Below are 23481 nucleotides of genomic sequence, written 5' to 3'. Positions count from 1 at the left end.
TCACCTTCTGCACTCCCGAGTTTTGTATGGGCTTAATTTTGAGGGAAATATGTGCTGTCCCTTGGAGGGCTTATTATTATTTTTTATTTTTATTTTTTTTCCTGGAAAATCAATGCTTTCTCTCCTTGGAAAGTGAAATACTCCAAAGTCTGATCCACCTTCTGCCTTGCGTGCGGTCTCCTTCCAAAGTTCCCAGATTTTCCTTTCTGGACTTGATGAGGGTGACCAGAGGTTTCAGAGACCTTGCTCTTTCATGTCATGGTTTTGCACATTTTGCAGTGCTTCGGTTCACAACCGCCCTTCCTCGGCAGTTATCTCTGAAGGAGAGGAGGGGACAAACAGATTCAAGGCTTGGGAAAAAGCTCTTTCAGAAGAGGACACGGTGATGCTTTGGTGATGGACTGACATAAATGTTGATGGGAAAACATGATCTTTTTAATGAGTGACCCAGACAGTGGGCACAGAGGATGGGTGCAGTGGAGGAAGGCTGGTTACCTCCTTGGGTAAGCATCAGGCTTGATGTGAGCATCAGGCTGTGACCTCCCGGACAGGCTGAGCATCTAGGGCTGCTTTTCAAGGGAAACGTTTTTTCCCAGGAGGGGAGCTCAGAAGGGCCGGTTCCCTCAGGGATCTGCTTCCCGTGCACAAAATCTGTCATTGAAGGCAATATCCCACATCTCAGCTTGGGTGGTCCGGGCAGGGTTAACAGGAGTGTCCTTCACATAAACGTGCTGCCTTTCTGCTGAATCCAGGTCTGGAGGCGAGGGGAAAGGGCACAGCCAGCACGTGCAAGCTGATCCCCTCTGGAGACCGGAGAGATGCATTTAAGCAGCACAGAGGAGAGGAAATCTGATTCTGGTGGTGACGGCTCAGATGGCCACGGCAGCTCCGGGCTGGGAGCAGTGGCTGGAGGGTGCTGAGCTGGTGGGGAGAGCCTGGCCCCATCCCCTCCTCTTTACCCTAGGTCCAAAGGCACGGGATGTGATGGGAAATATAGCTGGCACCTTGGTCTACGTTTATCCCGACAGCTCCAGGGCTCATTCTTAGCCTCCTACTTAGGGAAATGTTTCCCTTCAGACAAGCAGTCAGGCCATAATGTCCCATGTAAGTGCTTTAGAAACATCTTTTATTATTATCACTTGATGCCCTCACCCCCGTTCTCCTTTCCTCTGTCCCGTTTTTAGTTTCTCTCCCACATTATGTTTCATTTTTTATCATCTGCCTGGCCATCTGTGCCTCCCCACTTCCTTTCCTTGGAGCTTCTCTCAAGGAAAATAATGTTTCAGCAGCTCCTGGATCTTGTGTCCAAGCCCTGTGCCTTTCTTGGGGATCCAGGCTGGACACAGTGCTTTAGACAGGATTTAGAGCAGAGTCTCCAACACAGATTTTTTTTCCCGTGAAGCCTAGAAAAGCCCCCCTAAACTTCTCTGCTGGCTTCAGAACAATTTCACAACAAATGCATGAAGGTGACTTTCACAGTCATCGGTGCCGGGCGCTACCTTGGGCTGTGTGTCACTGCGGGATTGAATTATCCCAGCCTTTCAACGTGCTCATCCTTGCAAGAGCACCGTGGGATGTGCTTGTTCCTTAATATCTTGTAGATAAAGAACAGGCACAGGCAGGGCTGGGTATTTCCCTTGGTATTTGTTGTGCGTTCTCCTAAAAGCTGCTCGGTGGCAGAGCAGCTCTGAAGTCACTCAGCTGGCGTCCTGCACGCTCAGCAAGTTACCCGTGATCCTTATCCGTTTCTGAAAGCCCGTCTCAGGTTTCCTTCAGTGCCTGTTAGCCTTCTGCCTGCTTTCGCTTAGAGATCACCCAAATAATAGACACATCGAGGAAGCATGGGAGCCTGCTCCGGCATCACGCAGGGAGCCCAGAGCTGCCCTGGGCTCTTCTGCAGGCTGTTAGCACCTGCGATGGATGCGCTTCCCCAGCTCCCTCCTGCTGGGGGATGCTCTCCTTCCCCTCGCCTTGCTGCTGGAAGATGAATGGAGCGAGGCTTGGAGAAGAGGCAGTAAATTATTCACTGCTCAATGCCACAGGGAGCCGCAATTAAAGATTGAAGGGGAAGGCTGGTGGCGGCGGCACCCAAAGCAACCCTGGCTTGCCAAGGTGAGCTCTGACCCTGGGGACCTGGAGTCTGGGGGCGAACATTTTTCATCTCATTACCGCAAACAGGAGGGGAAGACCCACAGCGCAGCTCCTGCTGCTGCAGCAGGGCTGGTGCCTGCCCCTCGGATGTGTTTGAAGTTGTGTAAGAGGAAGGGAGAGTGCCAAGCATCAGCTTGTAAAGTGCGTGCTTCCTAGGGCTTTCCCTTGCTCTGCCTCCAGGAGCTGTAACCTGAATATCCTCATTTTGCATCTTCACCATGAATCACTGCAGTGCACTGCTCCCAAAAAGCTGGTGGTGCCCAGAGTTGTCATGGAAAACTGCACCAGGAGCAGGGACCCTGCTCGGCTCCCAGCGATGCCCAGCAGTGGGTCCCATCTGCTGCCTTGGATGTGTAAAATTTCTGGAAAAGAATAAAAAATAACTTTATCTCTGGAAAGAGAAGAAAAGGAAGTGTGAGGGTAGAGCATGTGGAGAGGTTTTGCTGGTTGCCACAGGCACCACGAGGCTCCTGGGCTGCTGCTGGTGGCCACCGTGGGCAACCTGCAGGCTGCAGTCACTGATCTTGTTGGTTTTTCCATCAAAAGACCAAAATGAGCAGCATTGTGCAGAGCCTGCAAAAGGCTGAGGGCACCCATGGGTGCTTCTGCAGCTTGGCTGCTGCATGGGAGCCCGTCAGGTCTCTGAGCCTTCTTTTACCCCAACTGCAAAGTCTTCATGGTCAGGACTCGTGGTCCTGGAGTGTCACCAAGGGGTCCTGCTCAGGGCATGGAGACCCCCAGCATGGTTTAAGTGCCCGTTTAAATAAAGCAGGAAATAAAAATGGCATTTTCACCTCTGGCTGATGCTGCCAAAGCGGTGCCGGGCTGACTTCACCTCCTGACCCCGTGTTCCTCTCCCCCTCCCTAGAAAATGAGTTTCGGGGCGAGCTGCTGAACCAGAGGTGGACCTGCGGAGAGAAGATCAGCAGCTGCGAGGGAGCCGCCAGCCTGCACGGCACACGCATCAAGGTGAGCGGAGAGCCCTTCCTCCTCCACGAGCATCCTCTTCCTCACTGTGGTGACAGCAGGACAGGGCTCTACGGTGTCACAGCCCTCGGGGACCAGCTGGGCCAGGGGGACGGAGCCTTTCTGGCACCCAAACCACAGGCAGGAACTGGGTGGCTCTGTCTCCTTGTTAAAACTTAGCCTCCTGCGTGGTGCGTGCAGGCAGAGAGGCTTCCAGCTGGCGAGATTTGGCTTCGGGGCCAGTTATTTAAATTTCCTTTCCTCTCCGGTGCCATCCTTCAAGGACAGCTCAGGATATTTAGCTCAGTCCCAGGCCCGTTAAAAGAGACCCTTTCTGTGAGGGGCCGGCTGGTCGGAAGAAGCCCCTCGCGGGCCAGGTGAAGCCGTGGTGTGCGCCGAGGGGACAAGCGAGGCATTCATCCTGCCCGGCCACAGAGCTGCCCATTTACTGCTGCAGCTGGGGCTGCTGAAAGGGCTCCAGCCCGCGCCATCAGAGCCTCTGCCAGCAGATGAGGAAGCTTTATTTAAGCACAGAACGGGGCTGCTCGTTACACAAGTGATGCTTCCTGCCTGATTTTGGACTCTTGGTAATGAAGCACGGGCTGGGACAGACGGACGGACCCCCAGGGCTGTGGAGGGAGCCCTCCTTGGGTGACTGATGTTAGCCACTCATCCTCGGTCCCCAAATAAATGGAGCCCCAGGAAAAGTCCAAATCAGCAAAAATCCCCCCTTAGCAGCATCCTTCTTGGCTAACAAGCTGTCAGCTGCGTGCAGGTGTCGCCAGGAAAGCTCACACCTTCTTAGAAAGCAGAGTAAGCAGTTGTTGCTATATTTAAAAGCGGCTCAATTAAGGCTTTTCTATTGAACCTGCCAAATAAGCACTTAGATTAGATTTAATAAGATTGTTGTATGTTAATAAAGCGATGATTACAAAAGGTAATGTGCCTAGTACCTGGTGCTCATCTAGTGCTCTGCCTCTGCCAAGCACGTTGCTAATATTAACCATTTCTCTCAACCCTTACCACTCTGCCCAGCTGTGCATTAACACAGAGAACCTGGTCTGGGGACAGGAGGAGCTGGGAGGGGACATCCAAAGTGGGAGCAGGATTTGGGGTGGTCCTGCAAAGCCAGGTCGTGCTGAGAGCACCAAATAAGCACGGACTACATTTATATGTAGCTTTCCATGGTAGTTATGGCTCGTAACCTACAGGATGTGCAGCTTGAAAGGACAATCAGATGTGGGACACTCTTATTTATTTTTGTCCCTAAAGAAGTCTGGGTGCAGGGTAAAATTTCCTTTGACAGGTCTGAAATGAGAGGCGCTCCCTGCATGCATCCAGCTGCGTCTGTCTGCCCAGACACTCCTGCTTGCTCTTGTCCTGGCCCCAGCAGCTGGAGGAAAAATGAGCCTTTTTCTCCCAAATCTCCATTCCCCTGTGCCTTGGAGAGCTCCCTGGCCCAGCAAAGGCTGGCAGCTGCTAGGACAGGTAGGGCTGGTGGTGACGGGGCTGCCAGAGCCCCTCGTTGGAGATGTGCTCTCATAGTCTCGCTTCAGCAACTGCCTCAGCTCGTGCCACTTGAGGATAATCTTATGAAAATGGCAGCTTATTACCGAGCCTGAAAACAATGGGGTTGAGGAACTGCAATTTTTTTTTCCCTCCCCCCACCCCTCCTCTTTTGGCACGAGAGCTGTTTGCACATACCGAGCCACTTAGGTCTCTGTGCGCCTGAAATGGCGTTTGGATTGCATGTTGTAGCACTTCCAAACAGTCAAGAGGAAAGTAGATGTCAACTTAAACTGCTGCCCGTGAAATCACCCCAGCCTTGAATGCCGGAGCTGCAGAGGCACACGGTGCAGCTGTGGCTGTGCCAAACGTGATGCTCTGAGCATCTTTTCTGGTCCGCTTCACTCGTGCGGAGGATGCCTCTGCTACAGAGCATTAGCGCTCTGTAAATGTTTAATTTGCAGCATTGTTGTTGTTTTCCTTTTTTTTGGGGGGGGTGGGTGTAGGACCCCTTTTTGCAAATGAAAACTGGCAGCACAGCTGAAGGAGGCTGGTGGTGACAAAGCTACAGGTTTTAATTTGGGGGAGAGGGCGGAGGTACAAGCTGTGGTTTTGCAATTAAGGATGTCAAGGCGAAATCCTCCCCCGGCTCGGAGCACAGGGTGGCCTTTCTCGGCAGCAGCGAGAGAGCAGAAGGCAGACGGTAGCTTGTACAGCTGAGGACGGGGCTCTCCATAGGTGAAACGTCAGGAGGATTTAAATCAAGCAGCAGGGGAAGACCCTAAAGGAGGAGGGGGAAAAAATAAACAGCCCCAGAGTGCGGTTATAAAAGAGTGCCTGGGAACTACGGGGCTGCTGCGGAGGCTTTCAGCCACTTTCAGCGCTTTTTAAAAGAAGAGCGAGACTCTTGAGCAAAGAGTATTTCTTCCTCCATCCTCTCTTTATTTATTCTTTAAAAATTAATAGCTAGAGAAGGTGCAGCGGGATGGAGCCCTCTGTATTTCCTGCAGTGGGCGGTGATGCCATGGCACTTGGCAGAGGGGGATGTGGAGACCCAGATCCAGGTCTCTCCACCCCTGTGCAGCAGCCAAGGGGGATCCTTGTGGGGTTAAAAAAAAATTAAAATAATCAGGCCAGGCCATTCAACCCCGTTTTTGCTGCCTGACTTGGGTTGGCCCCATAGCCCCCCACGCTGGCATCCAGCTGGACCCTGGGGCTAGCTCGGGCTGGTGAGGCAGCCCCCTGGTCCAGAGGGAGCTGGGGGACCACAGTGCAAATTAATCAGACCATTAATTGTCCCTGGTGAGAGCCTGAAGGAGTCTGACTGCTGGGATAAGGTTATTGGTGGTGGTGTTTCCCACTCACCACCCTTCTCCCTTCCCTTAACTCATCCTGGCTTTGAACCCAGCCCCGAAATTGGGCAGTGAGAACTGGGCTGTCCTACCCTGCATGACCCAAGAGGAAAAACCAAGAACAAAACCACCATTCGACCCTTCTGTAAAACATCATTTCTTCTGGCATTTTTCTCCCCTACCTGCTGAGCAAATCTCAATTTTGTTTTCTAATTGAGCAGAAGCTCTCTGCGTGTCCCTCAGCCCCAGCTTCACGCAAAAGGCTTTTTTTGCAGCATCCGCAGATAGGCGCTGATGGAAGTTCTGCTGCTTCCAGAGTAAAATAAATATTCCTGCTGAATCCTCACCTCTCTTTGGCCAGCTGAAGGCTTTTTCAGCGTGTTTATTTTCTCTGAGCTCCGCGCTGCTCTTGAATACATATAAAGTATTACTGCTGACCGTGGGGAATTTCAGCATGGCCCTTAATGGGGGATTTGCATAGAGCTGTCGAAGCCCCGGCGCACCTGGGTGTCTGGGCACGGGAGGCTTCAGTGGTTTTATGTTAACGCCTCGGTCTGCCTTCAGAAAATAAATGTGTATTAAGATGAGAAAGGAGATGAAAATATCAACCGTGTAGGTGCTCTGTAAAATTAAACTTCGGATCCGTTCCGCTGTTCCCGCACCTTATTGCTGTAGTTTTGGCAGCAGAGCCAGACAGCTACTGCACCAGGAGGCTTTTAAAATTCACCTGGTGCTCAGGTTAAACTGGCTTTCAAGTTTCTCTCTCCGAACCTCGTTGATTTAGGTGTGCAGCATCAGGACACCATCGGTACTGTTTGTATTGTGTCGGGAAGTTCCTTAGCGCAGGGTAAACGTGGTAAGAAATTGTCCCTGCACCAAAGCACCTTCAGAGAGAAAAGGGATGCTCTCCAGGTTACCGTGCCTGGCAGTGACAGGCCATGAAGCTGAGTCCTGATGTGAGCATCCTGACCCAGTGCAGGGCCTGGTGTCTGCCTGATTCTGTGCTTTTGGCTTAGGAAATCCTCTCGGTGTGTGAGAGAGCATCCAGCCACGAGGCGAGGAGGGGCTGCACAACCCCTGCCTTGTTCTAGCTGCTCTAACATGCACTGGGGCCAGCACCTGGGAGCAATAATTTATTTTCAGGTTTCCTTACCAATTAATCGTGTGCTTGTGCATGCAGGGTTTTTGTTAGGAGCTGGATTTAGGAAGAAAGGACCCTCCTGCCCCTTCTCCGCAGACCCTGTGCTCTCATTGCCCAGGGAAGACAGTTCCACCTTGAAAGAGACGTTGAAGGCAATGGGAAGGATTGCTCTGTTGAGGTGTTGTGGTGTAGAGAGGAGCTTGGTGTTAGCTCAGGTGTGATATCGATTTTTTTTTTGCAGCGGGATCTCTCCCGTTTATAAGCAAACAGCCGCAGCCTGGCCCACCTGCTTGTCATCCAAGGGCAGGTTTAAGAAAACTGAAGTTTTGCCCTGTGTTTCTCTCAGTCCCAGCCCTCCCTCTGGGCTCTTTTGAAGACAGGCTGTGAAACCAGAGCCACGTCCATCAGCTCCGCTGGCCACGCAGCCAGCACGTCACAGGCACTGCCCGCAGCCCACCCTGCTCTCGCTTTGAATAATTTATCCGCAGGAAACCCGTATTGCCAAGGCACCAGCCCAAAGCGTGCCAGTTCCCTGGGAAAACTGTCAAAGGGAAAAAAAAAAAAAAAAAAAAAAAAAAAAAAGCCCTCTCTGAAATTCATTTTGGTTGAACGCAGGCTCCCAGCAATCAAACGTATCAGGCGCTTTGTCGGCGCGCGGCGTTAGCTCGCTCAGTGCACGCCGGCTTTGAAAGGCTCATAAATGTAATGAAGTCCCTTTGACACCTGCTCCTCTCCGCACTTTAAACGTAAGCCATTGGTCCGCAGGGAACCGGGGCTTTAAAAATAGAAATTATAGTAATTGTCTGCTGTGTTATTGGGAAGATTGTAATAAACGCGGAGCACAACACCGCGGTGCCACGAGCTGAATGCTGACAGGATGCATAAATTGCTCCAGGTTTTGATTTTTTTTTCCTTTTCTTGAGTGTTTCTATCCAGCAAACCACAGAAATGAAGGTGTGTTAGTGCCTTGCTGCCAGAGGGAGGCAGTGGGAGGGAGAGAGGCGCTGGGGAAACTTCAGCCCTCGCTTTGAGGGGTTTCCAGCTGTGGTGCCCCATCGGCTGGGACCTCCATCCACAATCCCTGCCTGCCAGGGATCCATCCAGACAGTTTTGAGGCGCTCGTAGGGTCTTGGAGGCACCTACTGTGTGTGAATTGTCCCCACCAGCAGTGGGGCAGCTCCCATGTGTGTCCTGTCCCACCTCCATTGGGGTACCAGAGGGTTTGCTTTTGAGTCTCCTCGTTTTGGGGTGGCACAGGAGCTGGTCTCATCCATATGGGACCTGTAAAGGATGCTCCAAAGAGCACATGCCAAAGAAAATTTATTTTTATTGCATCAAATTGCACTCAGAAATCCTTTTCCCCCTTTTCTCTCTTTCCCAGGAGGAAATCTCCTGGCGTGTAATGCTCTGCAATAAAACCTAAATCATCTCCCCGGTCTACCCAGATCCCATTCACCTCCCTTCTCATACCCTGATCCTCCACACCCCATTGGCATTTGCTGCCAAACACACCCGATGACTCAGATTTTGTGACACTGGGATTTTCATCCCTGCTGCGGGGCTGCACAAAGAGATTTGGGCTGCCCACATAGGAGCGGCTGCAATCGCCTTAGGGCAGGACAAGGGCAGGAGACGAAATCGGCTCTCGGGCCCCTTCAGCAGCTTCCCTGAGAAGCTAATTGCAGTGCCACTTCTGTTATCCCGGCCAGACCTTCTCCCCTCACCTGGCCATCCCCTCCTTTTGCTGCCACCTCAGGCAGGGCTGATCTCAAAGCTCCCACCTCCGCCACGGTGCGGGCACGGAGACAGCGCCGCAGCCACGCGCTGCTGCATTCAGCCCTCCGCTACCTTGTGGCACGCTGTGATGTTTAATTAATAGCGAGTGCTTTGAAGTCCCTGGCGTTACTTATTCATGCCCATATTCCCCGCAGACCCTCCCGTTTGATGTCCATGTTGCAGAGGTTATTTAGATGCACCCTCTGTGTCAAATCTGAGCACAGCGGAGAGGTTGCTCTTTAGAGCTCTACATGAGAAGTTGCCCTTCCCGGGCACAAGATCAGCTTGACCCAATATTCAGAGATTTCTGAAGGCTGAGATGTGCTGGCTGCTCCCTGAGTTGCTCACAGTAGTTCTGAATTACCGGGTTTGGTGTAAATACAGGGAAATTTGGTCTGGCCTTAGCAAGGGAGTTGTTTGCCTCTATCGGGGTGTTTTCACCTGCCTGTTCGTCCCTCCCTGGCACCCCCAGCAGGGAGTCCTTGCTGTGCCCTGGGTTGGGGAAATTAATGTAAGACTGCTAAATCTGGCAATCCAAAAGGAGATTGTGCCTTCTGCCTTTCAAATGAATAACTTTGGGTTGAACGATAAAAGCAATGCAAGAATTGTCTATCTCAGGTATTTACCCAGAGCAACAGCCATGTGTGCAAATTGCCTTTAATGATAGTTTTCACGTTGTCTTTTAACCAACACCTTCTCTTTCCATCCCAGATGAGTTTAGAAAATGACGATAAGAGAGCACGCACGCGATCGAAGTCTATCAGAGGTGAGCAGCTGATCATCCCCCTGCGCGGGGAGGTGGCACCCGGGCTCCCTGCACTTTGCTTGTTCCAAAAGGGCTTTGGTTTGTCAGGTCCAGGCTTTAAATGACACACACTGCCTCTCCTCCAGCCCCACTGAGATTTGTCCACGAGCCTGGAAAACTCCCAGCTACAAACCTTTACAGCGCCTCGTAATATTTAACCCTCCCTCCCTGCTTCCCTCATCCCCGCTGCCCAAAGAAAAAAAAAAAAATTAAAAAGCAAAAAGCAAAAGCCCTTTGCATGCTTTGCTTGATGGGGATCGCAATCGCTGTAGCTTCAGATCAGCTCCCGGGGCTTTCATCATGCACACTCTGCCAGCGGCTTTGAAGTTGTACATCTGAGAGCGCCTGGCAGAAGTAGTGCATGCTGCAGAAGCAAACAGGGCTGTCTCCCGGCAGGGACACGAGGACAAGTGACTTGTTAATGCAAAGCTTGATTGATATTTATTTTCCACCTTTAAAAAATTGCTCAGTTCGCTCTTCACGTGTTTCCTCTCCGGGAGGAGGCGAGGCGGTCTGGTGCAGAGCACGGTGCATCACCTCGTGTGATGGGCGCAGGGCATCCTCGCAGTATTTATTCCTTCTTGTGGACGTGGATTTGATTAATTGTGAAGGTGGCTGGCAGCGAGGGATGAATGGGGCTGGTTGACATGAAGCGGGAGGGCTGCAGGGGTTGCAGCTTCATGCACGCAGCTGTGCTGGCCCACCTCACTTAGTGCTGGCCTGCCTTCCTCCTTGCACTTTTCAGCATCTTTTTTAAAACCAAAGGAAAAACCAGATGCTGCCAATTGTGCTGAATCAAGCTGGATTATGTGGGTTTTATTGTCTTGCTGCACGTACCTAAAAGTGCTCGCTCAGGTTGCTAATGAGAGCAGCCCGATTCTATTTATTTTCTCACACCCTGCCTTCGCCACACTTGAATCTGGGTTTCTGGATGTGAAAAGGTAATTTATCGAATACACCGTGGGATTTGCCACTGCCTCCAGTTTGTTGAAGCTTGTGAGTCATCCCACCGGGAGCTGGATCCCAGGAAACCCAATTAGCTCAAACAAATTGAGCAAACGTGTTATGGTTTTTAGCTTGGGCAAATTTAGCTTGTGTTGTGTCTTTTTTTCCCTCCTGATTATTTGGATTTCTGGCTGAATGGAAGGTTTTTGGCACCGACGCGATGTTGGTGTATGTTGTTACTGTAAGCAGTGGGATGTCCTCTTAACCACGAGTGGGGAATAATCCCTATCCCCCCCAAAACTATTGTTCACTCTAAAAGCCACATGTCTGAGCATAAGGATTTCCAAGGCAAGTGTATGATGGCACGTAGCAAGCATTGGCAGAGTGGGTTGTCCTTTCTTGCCCAAGTGGGATGCCTCTGGGTGCAATAGGAATGGAGCAGCTGTAGGAGAGCATCCCCCAGGGAGGGGAGGTGCCGCATGAGGGCTCAGCCCCTTGATGTGTTTTTGACCATGTCTTTGTTTCCATTGCTGCCTCCTGCCCCTTCGGCCAGTGCCCACGGAGCTCATCGGCCAGGAGGTGAGGTAAGGACCCTGCTCCTCCTCCTCGGTGGCAGTGGGAGGGATGGAGACCCCAGGCTGGGGTCAGCTCGGGTGAAACCCTGCTGCTGCTGGCCCGTCTGGGGACCAGGGTGTGGGGAGCAAATGTGTGGGACGTAGAGGGTGGAGATCTTGCTGGATGGCTTATATGGGACCAAAGAGCCTCCATCTACCTTTTGTCCTTCCTGGTGTAAACTCCAGCAATGCCTGATGCCTCTATTTTCTGTAGGGTGTTGTCTTTGATGATCTTACAACAGAGCAGGATTTCTTTTCCATGTAGTTCCCATCCTCCCCTTGCCCCCAAACACAGCCACGTCACATCACTCCTCGTGCCAAATGCTCCTCCTCCAGCCCTGCGTCCCCTGTCAAGCCACCGAGGTCTCGTCGTCACTCATTTAGCAGCGCTGGCATGCGAGCAGCAGCAGCCCAAAGAGCTGGAGCGAGCCTTTGCAGCCCTACAGAGCTTCTCATTATAAATAACAGCCTCCCCCACCTCTAAGCTGCCTTTAAACCTCGCGCAAGGGCTTAGGCAAGAGGTAGGAGTCTTTAACCTGGACAGGCGCTAATAGCAGGGGCTGCCTTTCCGCTAGAAAGCCGTGCGTGTCAAAGAGTAATTGGACCTTAACCAGCCCCAATCTCAGCGCGTTTCTGCTCCTCCACTCCCCGATTGCTCTGGAGAGATGGAGGAGCGAGTGGCAGGCACGCCACTTCTCCAACTTTTATTGCTGAACACTTGAGTGGAGGTGGTAATTGGAGCAGGTGACATATATAAGGGGCAGGACAGAGCGCTCCACAAAGCCATCTCTGCAGCTGTCACCTAATTGCCTGATTAACTGGACGATTAATCGACTAATTGGAAGCAGGGCAACGTCTGCATGACAATAAGCGGCCCTTTTGTCAAGCAGATGAAGGCTTCGGGGAGAGGGGAGCAGGTCCGGCAGTGGCTGTGGCAGGGAAGGAGCGAGGCTTTCACAGACCCCAGAGGCCCTTTCTGCTTCTGGGACCCCAGCCAAAACGCGTGAAACCCCCCTGGAGAAGAGCGGGGACAGAGGTGTGGGGATGGCAAAGCCTGGCCCAGAGCGTGGTGAGCATCACCTCTGCTTTGGGGGCTTTTTAAGGGATTAAATCCACGCACCGGAGACATCCCAAATCACCGCCTGCTTTGGGAAACCCCGATGCTGAGCCGCTTGGCTTGTTCCTTTTTATTATTTACTGCAGGCTTCATTTCACCACATTAAAAAATGAGGTGGGGGGAACGAGCTTTAATTGATTCAGGAAAGCTTATAAAAGCCCGTAACATCTTCATCAGAGCTGCTTTTGTTTCCTGCTGAATGAAGCCTTTTTCAGGCGAGTCACTGGCACCATAAACACCGCTCTGTCTTCTGCCTGCACTCCCTTAACGTGTGTCTGGGGCTGCTGGGCACAGAGCAGCCTCAGTCGTGGCTGAGGACAATTAAAATTAACTAGACTTGAAGATCAGCAGCAGAGGGAGCAGCGAGGGGGCAGCCCCTGATCATGCACGTTAGTGGGATGAGGTGCGTTTATATATGGCCCTGAGCGTTTTGCTAGGGATAGGTGTGTTGTATGCAGGACCCCCAGTAGTGGCAGGACTCAGTTTTTAAATTCTCCAAAAATGGTTCAGTTCGTACCCAAAGAAACCATTCCTACTGCCCTGACAATCCAGCAACCCATTCCTGTCCTGTTTTGGGGTTTAATTCTTTCATTTGAATGCAGCAGTCCAGCTTGTGCGTGGTGTTTTTGGGAGCTAAGCCATTAGGAACCCACTGGTGTGCTCCCATTCACCTTTTCCCGAGCTTTTTGCAGGGGCTGTGCTCTCTGCTGAGAGCAGAAACTCTGCGTCCCTACAGCCTGACTTGGCACTTGCTGCTATTTAATATCATCCCGTGTTTTTACTCCAAGACTAATAGGCTGGCCGGATCCCTTCTGGGCTGGCGATGCTTTCTCCCTTTGCACTGTCATCAGGAGATTTCATTAGCGCTTCCAACTTCCCGGGCCGAGGGTGATACGGTGCTAAATGAGGTTATTAATCCTACACGACTCCAGAATCCCTCAGACGTCAGGCCGAGTCACTTGGGCATCCTATAATCAATGCCGTAATCTGGTTTTGCCAGAAAATGTTTGCTTTAATGCTTTTTATCTGGAGCCCTTCTTGCTCTCGGAGCTGGGATTAATTACCCCTGCAGGGGAAGCGTGCGGCCCCGCAACGAGGGATGCAGCAAGCAGACGGCGGGGATGCAGCCCCTGGCAAGGGCAGGAGCGACTGTGAGCACTGCCCAGAGCCCCCAGGAAGTCTTTAATGAGTCCTCTTCTGCAGGGCAGCAGGAGCAAGTGCGAGGAATTGGGATTTTTGTCACCTAAATGCTATCTGTTCCCCCAAAAGCGAGCCTCTGCAGTGCTCTGGGGGATTTGCCTCCAGGTGACTTTCACCCACCGTGCTCTGGCTAAAAGCTGAACGTCCTCACCCCGTTCCCTGCCTGCTCTTTTCATCAGGGCTCCCATTTCTTGGTGCCAGGAGCCCCAGTTCCCCACTAAGCCATCACGCGAGTGGAAACCCATGTTTCCCTCCAGCACCAGCGAAAAAGAAAGCTGAAGAGTGGGGAGGGGGGGAGGCAGAGTGTAGTAGTTGTCTGGTTTTTAAAAGCTTGCTCTTACACATGCAAATCTTTAATTAAACATACTCATAAAACTATAATGAACCGTTCATCTAATTAAATGGGGTGAGTCATTTCATTAATTTTTAGCAAACTGCAAAGCTGCTCTCCTGCCCTCCTCACTTGGAATTCAAAGGGACAAGCTGAAGCATTTGAGGGAAATTATCTTCCTTTTTTTTTGCGGTTATTTTGTTCTTTGTGCACAGAACCTGTTTAACTGACCATAGCTTATACTCTTCTAATTAAAAAAGAATTCTTCGGGTCCTATTGCTGTTCTTGATGGTTGCTTGTTTCCTTCTCCAGCTGTCCTACCCCAGGCTGTAACGGCTCAGGACACATCCGTGGGAAGTATGCGAGGCACAGAAGGTAAGGCTGGGTCGGAGGTAATGGGGATGGAAACATGCAAGCAGGAAACCCAGAGACAGATGTTCCCTGGAGAAGCTGGTTCCTTGGAGGATGGCTCAGAGCAGGAGCCAAACTCCCTCACCCTAAATCCATCTCTTGCTGTGTATCCATCAGTCCGTGGGGTCTTTCACCAGGCTGACAGCAGCCTTCACACCGACCCCAAACCAAGACAGCAGTGCCTGGTTTGGGTGCCTGGTATCAATGGGAACTGTCAGCAGGGACAGATTTTGGTTTGCTCAGTGCCTTTATGGACAAAGAGAGGAATGAGAGCCCACTGGCTACCTTGGAAGCCAAGCCAGCAGTAACCAGTGGTTTTCAGATAAATTTAGTTACAGCGGTCGGTGGACAAGCCCCAGAGGCTGGTTCTGTGTCCCCTGCCTGGTTTTCATGATGGTACTGGTGGCCAGCACCAGCAGTGCTGCTGGGAACCATTGGTCTTGCTGCTCCCTGGACACCAACTGTCCATGGGCGGACTGGTTGCATGAGTCCGGCAAGTTTGTGCTGGCTTCTGTGTAAAGCCAATATCAGGAGATACCCAAAGTCAAGATCTGAGAGCAGATCTTCTGGCCATAAGATATTAGAAATGATAAAAATCTGAGCTACTACATGTGTTATTTTTTAGTATTTGTGTATTTATCCCACTTGCCTGCCCGATTGGGATGCCGTAGACATGCCTTCTCACCGGGCAATGCCTCCTTGCTCCCACCCGCAGCCTACAAAGCTGCCCTCTAGCAAAGAAGAGGAAACTTCAGGATGCGGAGGCCGAACACCTGGTGTCGAAGCGAAAATCCCACCCGCTCAAGCTGGCCTTGGACGAAGGCTACAACGTCGACAGTGACGGCAGTGAGGAGGCCGAGGCGAAGGAGTCCGGCTCCGATGAGTCGGAGGGGACGCTGGAGGAGGACGAGGCGGAGGCGGTGGAGCAGGAGGAGACCCGCAGCCCTGAGCCGGCAGAAGGTGCTTTGTCATTATTGATTGCCAAGCTGCATTGTGGAGATGAATAAAGGGCAGCGAGTGTTAATAACCAGGAGTTATAGCTCCTCTGAATCGCGCGTCCCGCAATTATTGTGTTTGGTGGAAGCACGGCAGCAGAGCTCTGGTTAAGCGGTGATGGGTTACGCGCAGATTGTCTCTCGAGTCTTCAAAGCGAGAGCTGCTCCACCAGGGATGCTCCCCGGGGAAAGACCCCTGGGAAGCACAAAGGAGCTCCAAGTGGTGGCGAGAGCGGCAGCCTGGGCTCCTCCATCACCTCACTGGTGCAGGATCCGACCATCCATCCTCTTTCCAAGGAGAGGAGCGACGGGCGGATGGGCTGGGTGTCTGTTCAGGGTCCTGGCATCGCTGGGTACAGAGCCCCTGGTTTTGGGAGCAGGGGGAGTACGGGGCCAGCTGGCTGCTGATGGGTGGGGGCTGGGAAGCAGCGAGCGTCTGAGCACCGGGAAAGCTTTCGCAAGGAAATCCCCTTTCTATCTGCCGTCCCCGAGTGCAATAAATTAGGCTGCTCCAGGGGTATAACAGCAAGGCTCTGGTTTCAATTAAGCTTAAGGAAGACAAAGAGATGTTTACAAGCTTATATCATTACTTTATTTTCCTTTTTTTCCCCTCTCTTTTTTTTTTCTCTCCTTTTTTCTTCCTCCTTTTTTTTTCTCTCTTCTTTTTCCTCCCTTGTTTTCTAATTTTTCCCCCTATTTTTTCCATCTTCTTTTTCTTCTTTCTTTTTTTCCCCTCTCTTTTTTCCTCTTCCTTTTCCTTTTTTCCTTTCCCTTTTCCTTTTCCCACTCCCCACGCCCCCCCCCTTCTCAGAGAGAAGCCCAGCAAAATCAACCCATTACGGACAAAAACCAGCAACAAGCACATCTGGGCCCAGCAAGGCCAACTATAGCAGCTATCAAGAAATAATCGCCAACTCTCTCCTAAACCTAGGCCAAATAGCGGAGGAAACCCTCGCCATCGAAGGGCAGCTGCCCGAAGCGGAGCTGCAGGTCTCCAAACCGCCCCAAAACGTTGTGCACCTGGTCCACGAGGACGCGGGAGAGGAGATGGTGGAGGAGTGCGACAAGGAGATCATCATCCAGACGGAGGACGCGGAGGAAGTCATCGAGGTCACCAGCGAACGCAGCAGCAGCGAGTTGTGTCCGGAGCACCGGGACGATGCCAGCTGCGAGGAGGCCTGCAAGCTGCCCAAAGCCATGCAGGCTGAAGGAGAGGAGGAGGAGGAGGATGAGGAGGAGGAGGAGGATGAAGATGAGGAGGAGGAGGAGGAAGAAGAAGAGGAAGAGGAGGAGGAGGAGGAAGAGGAGGAGGAGGAAGAGGAAGAGATAGCTCCCGAAGTGATCTGTGAAGAAGCTCCTCACACTTCTCAGGATGCCCAGAAAAGCCACTGTGAAGGGCAGTTCAGCCCGAAGCCCGAGTACTCGGTCATCGTGGAGGTCCGCTCGGACGATGACAAGGACGATGACGCCCGCTCCCAGAAGTCAGCCGTGACCGACGAGTCGGAGATGTACGACATGATGACGAGGGGGAACCTGGGGCTGCTGGAGCAAGCCATCGCGTTGAAGGCCGAGCAGGTGAAAATCGTGAGGGAACCCAGCCGGCTGCCGGGAGAGCACGTAAAGCACTTCCAGGTGGACGAGAAGCAGAGCAAACCACTGGACAGTATCCGAAAGAGCTACTATGGAAAAGGTGGGGTATGGGGGCGAGCCTCCATGTGTCTTCTTCCTTCCCATTCCCAGGGGCTGAGCTGCTCAGCTCCAGGAAAAGAGGGATGCTGGGCGGGGGGTTCATGTCCCACAGTGGGAATTTAGCCACAAATCCATGCCCAGAGAAAGGGGGACATCCTTGAGGTCAGCAGTGAATGCATAAAATGATGGTGGCCTCCGTGTCTCAGCAGGGGAGTTAACTGGTTAAAGAGCTCTGTTGGCCTTGCAAATCTCAGCCTGGGCTGCTGGAGGGTTGGTTTCAAAGCCAGATGGGTTTTGGGGTAAGGGCAGGCATTGGGCATGGCCAGGCAAGGGACTCTGTGCACTGCGAGCACTGCTGCTGGGCTGCCTGCTTGGTCAGAGGAGTAGCTCTTCACTGCTGATTTGTCTCCAGTGTTACATCTCCACTTTCAGAAAAATATCTCCAAACCCAAAGATTCTCCCTCATTGACTGGAAGAGTGGTGGGAAGCATCCGGGGCAATTTTTCAATGAAATATTCCAAACCTTTACACTTTTTCTCCTCCAAATCCACTAACCTGCTTCCCACATCCCCTAGATCCCTCGAGACCCGAGAAGCGAGAAATCAAATGTCCAACGCCTGGCTGCGATGGGACTGGCCACGTCACGGGACTCTACCCTCACCATCGCAGCCTCTCTGGTTGTCCGCACAAAGACAGGATCCCCCCTGAGAGTGAGTACATGCTCGGGTGCCCAGCAGGAGAGCACAGGTTGCTTAAATTAGTCTGGAGCCGTATTTCCTAGAGGGACTTTTACATCTGATGGGTAGAGCCACCCAAGGGTATTGGGCACTCTATAGAATACCAAATAGTGTGAATTTTGCAAATGAGTCCCTAGTAGGAGTCTGATGTTAACCCCTGAGGTATAACGGGGTCTCTGGTGTGGTATGGTGATTTTCCAGCTCATTCCAGGATGCTTCTGTCCACCAAGGTGGTACTGCACTTAACGGGAAATGCTAAGGAGATTACGAGAAAGTCAGACCCTTCTTAAAGATTTTAGCACCATCCTGTGGAGGATGAGGTCCCTTCTCTGCAAATCAAAGGTGCTTTGAAAATGACTGCCCACCCCCAGAGATGTGTCGAGCGGTTCCCACCTTTACACTGAATTTCTTGTATTTTTCTCTATTTGAGACATCATATTTGGAAGGAGGAAAAAAGTGTTTTCTACTGATGTCCAACCGAGATGAGGGTGTTGCCATCTGGCAAAGGAGAGGAGGTGCTCAGGACGTGTAAGGCAGCCGAGTCTCCTCCTGTGCTCTCGTTGCTATAAAATTCATGAAGCACTATACTGAGATTCATCTCTTCTCCAGAAAATATTTATCAGCATCATAACAGATTTTTATATACATATACAGAGGGAGAGTTTATTTCTACCTCTCTACCAGCATCCTAAATAGTTTTCCTTGTGCATATACATAAAAATCAATGTTGTATGTTTACGATAATGGCATAATAGACCAAAAACTAAAACCACCACACTTCCTTATCAGTAATTTCAAAGGTTGCAGACCTGCTATAAAGACAGACTTGCAGGAAACAAGGAGGAAGTACAGCTATCTCTGCACAAGTTCAAATGCAAGGGAAAATATTAATAAATAAATAATACGAGCTGTGTGCTTCAGAAAGGCTTGCAAATCAAATTATTTTCTTTACTTTTAAGGTCAGCACTGCAGGAAGCAATAATCCTGAAGATTAAAATTAAAAAAAAAAAAAAAATCAAACAAAGACTAGTCCTCAGGATAAAAGCAGAGATACAACTTCAATCACTTAAAACTACCTGAAATGGGGAGGCCTGGCTCCAAAATGATGGAGGGGCTGGTTGGGGAAACTGGACTGCAATCAGCAAAGAGGGACAAAGCCCAGGCTGTGTGCAGGGATGCTCTGACCTGAGCAGTTCTCCTTTGAACATCTCTTTTTTTTTTCCCTCCACGCAGACAAATTCTAATTACAGCATTTCACGTGCCTTGATTTCTAGGAAGCCAGTGTACAAGCCTTGATGATTTTGTCTTTTTTTTATTATTTTGTTCTCTCTGATTTTTATCGAGTTGTTTTTTTGCCTCCCTTCCCTTCTCCCCTTCCCCTCCTCGCTCCGAAGTCTTGGCGATGCACGAGAACGTGTTGAAATGCCCCACGCCAGGCTGCACAGGACAGGGTCACGTCAACAGCAACCGCAACACGCACAGGAGGTACTGCCTTCCACTTCTTCTGCCCTGCAGCCAGCCCCAGGGGCACAGGATTTGTTCTGGAGCTGCAGCCCTCATGCTGGGAGATGCTCCAAGCAGGATGGACAAGGAAGGGATGATCCTAAGACAAGGAATAATATGGGAAAGCAGAGATGGGGCAGGGATTTCTGGCTGGGTGATAGGGAAGAGCAATGCTTCCAGGCTCAAAGGTGGACTACAAGGGGTGGGGGCTCAAGGAGGAGACACATGGAGCCAGGGGATCGGTGGCACCTCGTGATGTTTGCTTGTGTGGCACTTTGCAGGGTTTCTGGGAATTGCCACAATATTTGGGCTGAAATTAGTCCGCAGTACAAGTGGGCTGGGAGTTTAGGCTGCTGTAGGACCTCAGCCCAGCTATGGGCAGGAGGGGACAGGCTGGTGCTTTGGGATCAGTAATTATACCCTGTGCTCTGGCTTCAGTCAAACCCCAGAAATTTTACAAACGGGAAGGCTACAAGAAGAGGTGATGGTGCTGTTCAAGCTAGAAACCATCCCAAAAGCCAGACTAGCTTGTGCTACAGGGATCTGCTCACCAGTTTGTGATTTATTCATTATGCCCACGCTTCATTAGCACAGAGTGCCAGCTCTGTGAGCATTACCGTGCTGCTGGCGCGAGGTGCGTGTGCGCCGTCACCCATCCAGACGTGGCTGGGGACCACGGGGGCAGCCACCCTGGTGATGCCCTCCTTGTAGCTGTAATTGCTAGAGGGGAATTAGGGAAATCTGCTGGGTTAATTGAGAAATGTGGTTTGCTGCAAGCAGTGAGATTGGAGAGAGGCTGAGGTGAGCGGCTGCTTCCAGGGGGTTATGGAGAGGGCTTTGCTCTGCCAGACCCGGCCCTGAGCCTGGAGGGGGTCCCTTGGTGCTGGATGCTGCAGGGATGGGGGCACCTGAGATGGCTTGGGGATGCGCTAGAGCATGCAAGCACTGCTTGTAAGGCGTTTCTACCTTCCCTGAGTGATCACTGCAAGAGCCAAGCTGATCCCAAAGAGGCACAGCCAAGCTCATGCAAAGGATGAGGGCGAGCAAAAACCCTCATAGCCCCCGAGTGACCCCAGGCACCATGTGCACATCAGAAGTGCAAATGTTTCCCATCCAGCACCCCTCAGAAGGCTCCCTTCAAACAGCCTCAAAAGAGACAAATAAACACAAATCAAAAATGCCATTTAATGGTTAAAACTCCCCAAAGAAAGCAGCCCGGCCTCTGCTGTGCTCAGCCTGGGGCAGCTGCCTCCCTCCTCCATCCCCGGCACTGGTGATGCTCCGGGGCTTGTCCCAGAGAGATCTGGCAGCTCTGCAGCTCGGCAAGACTAACAGTAAACTGGGATAATGCTAACCAGAAAAACCTTAAATGCAAATATTTTTCTTATGGGCTTAGTGTAGTTCTGGGTGTCTGAAATGAGAGAGGATTTCCATGCGCATCCCTCATGCTCTGTTTCCTCCCCTCTCTCCTTTTTCACCTCACACAGTTTATCTGGGTGCCCCATTGCTGCTGCTGAAAAATTAGCCAAATCACATGAAAAGCAACAAACCCAGTCTGGTGACCCTTCGAAAACCAGCTCCAATTCTGACCGGATACTCAGGTACGTGGCGTGGGAAGCCAGCCCCGGGGACCCGCGCCCACAGCGGGAGCCGGCTCGCTCCAGCTGTATGCTGATACTGCTGAGTCCTGTTATTATGATCATAGGTCTCGCCAAGGTGGGGAGATATTTAATTGATGATCCCAGGGAGGGCATTGAGGACAATGAATTGCTTCTGTAGCATCAATTAATGCTGAGGCTACAGGCCAAAGGGTTTCAGCAGCGCAGCAGAAGGCATTTGTGCCGATAGCGCTGCAATGCAAACTGCCAGAGAATTATGGTTATTATATTAGCATTATAAGTAGGGTGGGCCTGGGGAGGGGGAGGAGGAGATTTCGGCTACATATAAATCACTCGATCACAGTTTCACACAAGTCCTCCCACTTTTCTTCCTTAGCCCGCACGGGTCAGAGGAGAGGAACCTGCCACTCATTGCCAAACCGCCCGCATTTATTTTGTTATTTCACCCATCTCTGTCTTCCCGGGAGAAAGGGCTGTCTCACAGCAAGGATGTCCCTGATAGATGCTGGCTTCCGTAGCCGACGTGATTCATGAGGCTACAGATGGATTGTAATATGCTTAGTTATTTCGCAATGAGAGCAGGAGGATAGGAACCGCAGCACGAGCCCTTGCCATGCTGCGCTGAGCAGCGCTCCCACCAAGGCATCGAGGTCGGATTAATTTATTTATTTGCTCCCCAGGACTGCTGAGCACCCCGGTGCACTGGTGCTGAGAGCTCGGTGCTTTGCAAAGGAAGGCCATTCGGGGCGATTACTTATTTATTTGCAGCGGAGCCTGCGATGGGCGCAGCGTGCTCTGAGCGCATCACGAGGACACTCCATGCTCCAAGGAGCTCCCGCTCCGAGGACTCGCTGGTGGAAAGAGGTCACGGGAAGGAGAATAACAATGGGCCATTTATATACAATTTATATGCAAGACAAATTGATTCATGATAGGCAGCCCGGCAGAAGCAGGGGGACTCTGCAGGCAGGGGAGAGGCACGCTCGGCTCGGCTGTGCCTCAAGCTCCCCTTTGCGGCCAAGCTGCAGGGGGTTTCGGAGCTGGATTGGGGTCCTGATGCCTTCGTGTGCTGTCCTTTTGGCACAGCTCCCATGGGCAAGTGGCACCTGGGTGTTTACTTACTGCTGTTGGAAACGTGCTGCCATCTCACAGCAGCCCGCGGGGTATTTTGGATGAGATGGACACCTCAGCTTTTGGTTTATAAAGAAATTAAAAATGAAAAACAAAAAAGAAAAAAAAGAAAGAAAGAAAGAAAGAAAAAAAAAAGAAAAATGAATTTAATGGATCCAAACCAGGTGCAGACTTGCTGAGGGAACAGCCAAAGGGCTGTCACTGCCAACTCTTCCCCTGCAGCCCCTGGGGATGTCCCCACCACATCAGTCCCCTTGCACTACCCCAGCCACCAGGTGCCACCTCGGTCACGATGAGGAAAAGAGAAGTCACCGGTGCTCATTGTTTCGTCCTCAGGCCTATGTGCTTTGTGAAGCAACTGGAGATCCCTCAGTATGGAAGCTACCGGCCCAACATGGTCCCAGCCACCCCCCGGGCCAACCTGGCCAAGGAGCTGGAGAAGTACTCCAAGGTCACCTTCGATTATGCAAGTTTTGATGCTCAGGTTTTTGGCAAACGCATGCTTGCCCCAAAGATTCAGACTAGCGAAACCTCACCTAAAGCCTTTAAATGTAAGTTGGGCGCAGGGAAGGGTTGGGTTTTGAATTTTCTGCCTGTCTCAGCACCTCGTGTGCTGTGAGGCCCTGGGGAGCATCACCTTGGGGTGCGGGGAGAGTCCCGGGACTGAGCCTTGTGGGGTGGGAGGAGAAATGGGGATGGGATGGGGCGGCTGAGCTGGGTCCTGTGGCACATCCCCACCACGGGGAGAGGGACACGGGGTCCGTGGCTGCCACAAGAGCTTGGCCTGGGGGAGAGGCCCTTGGGCTTCGGGTTTGGGAAGAATTGCCTGGAGCGGTGGGAGCATTAATCTGAGCGATGGCTCCAGGTGGGATAAGTTACACAGTTGTCCTCAGTTGGTCCCCACTGCTTTGCAGTTCATATCTATTGATCTGTCTTTTCTCATCTAGCTAAATGGATTATAGTTCTCCTCTCTTCCATCTTACGTATGACCCACTCCCCCCATTTGTCTTCTTGGCCGCGCTGGGCTCTCCAGCGCTGCTCCTATCGATCACCCCCTCCCATCCTCTGCTCCCTGTCGCAGCCACCCACCTCTGCTCCGCACCGAGGCTCTTGCCCTGGTTACAGCGCTGTGCGATGACAGTGTGGGTGAAAATGAAATGGTGAAATGAAATTAAACCCTCCGGGATGGGTTCTCAGGAGCTGTGTAGGGAGCCCGCCTGCCCCAGCCCTGTGCCGGGGGACTGACGTTTAATGTCCCCCCTCTCTTTGACACCAAACATGCTCCTGAGGACATCTTCCTGAATAAAAACATAAAGATTTAGGAGACCGGTTTGCAGAAGTCAGCAGCCTCAAGAGGGCTTTCTGTCTGGCTAATCCCACTTCCACAATCCTGTTTAATCCTGATGCAGCTGCTCTCTAAAAAGTGCTCGTACTTGAAAGCATCCCGGTTGTTGCACTACAATGGAAGCTGCCTTTATTACAGTACTAAATC

At 51.7% G+C, this 23481-nt stretch overlaps 1 protein-coding gene across 6 annotated transcripts in view; it reads left to right on the top strand.

The window, feature by feature from the left end:
* Positions 1-23481, top strand: part of MYT1 (myelin transcription factor 1) — a 60364-nt gene that overhangs the window by 17936 nt on the left and 18947 nt on the right. For 5 of the 6 annotated variants that reach the window (XM_072026495.1, XM_072026492.1, XM_072026494.1 and 2 more), the window contains exons 2-11: positions 3020-3120; positions 9604-9658; positions 11196-11226; positions 14217-14279; positions 15031-15275; positions 16122-17000; positions 17575-17709; positions 19131-19221; positions 20727-20840; positions 22326-22540. In XM_072026495.1, coding sequence (XP_071882596.1) covers positions 3020-3120; positions 9604-9658; positions 11196-11226; positions 14217-14279; positions 15031-15275; positions 16122-17000; positions 17575-17709; positions 19131-19221; positions 20727-20840; positions 22326-22540 — 1929 coding nt within the window. The remainder of the gene's footprint in view (positions 1-3019; positions 3121-9603; positions 9659-11195; positions 11227-14216; positions 14280-15030; positions 15276-16121; positions 17001-17574; positions 17710-19130; positions 19222-20726; positions 20841-22325; positions 22541-23481) is intronic. The other variant, XM_072026496.1, reaches the window with a different exon arrangement.

Source organism: Anas platyrhynchos, chromosome 21, assembly GCF_047663525.1.
Source record: "Anas platyrhynchos isolate ZD024472 breed Pekin duck chromosome 21, IASCAAS_PekinDuck_T2T, whole genome shotgun sequence".
Taxonomy (NCBI): Eukaryota; Metazoa; Chordata; class Aves; order Anseriformes; family Anatidae; genus Anas; species Anas platyrhynchos.
This window is presented reverse-complemented; position numbering and strand designations above follow the sequence as displayed.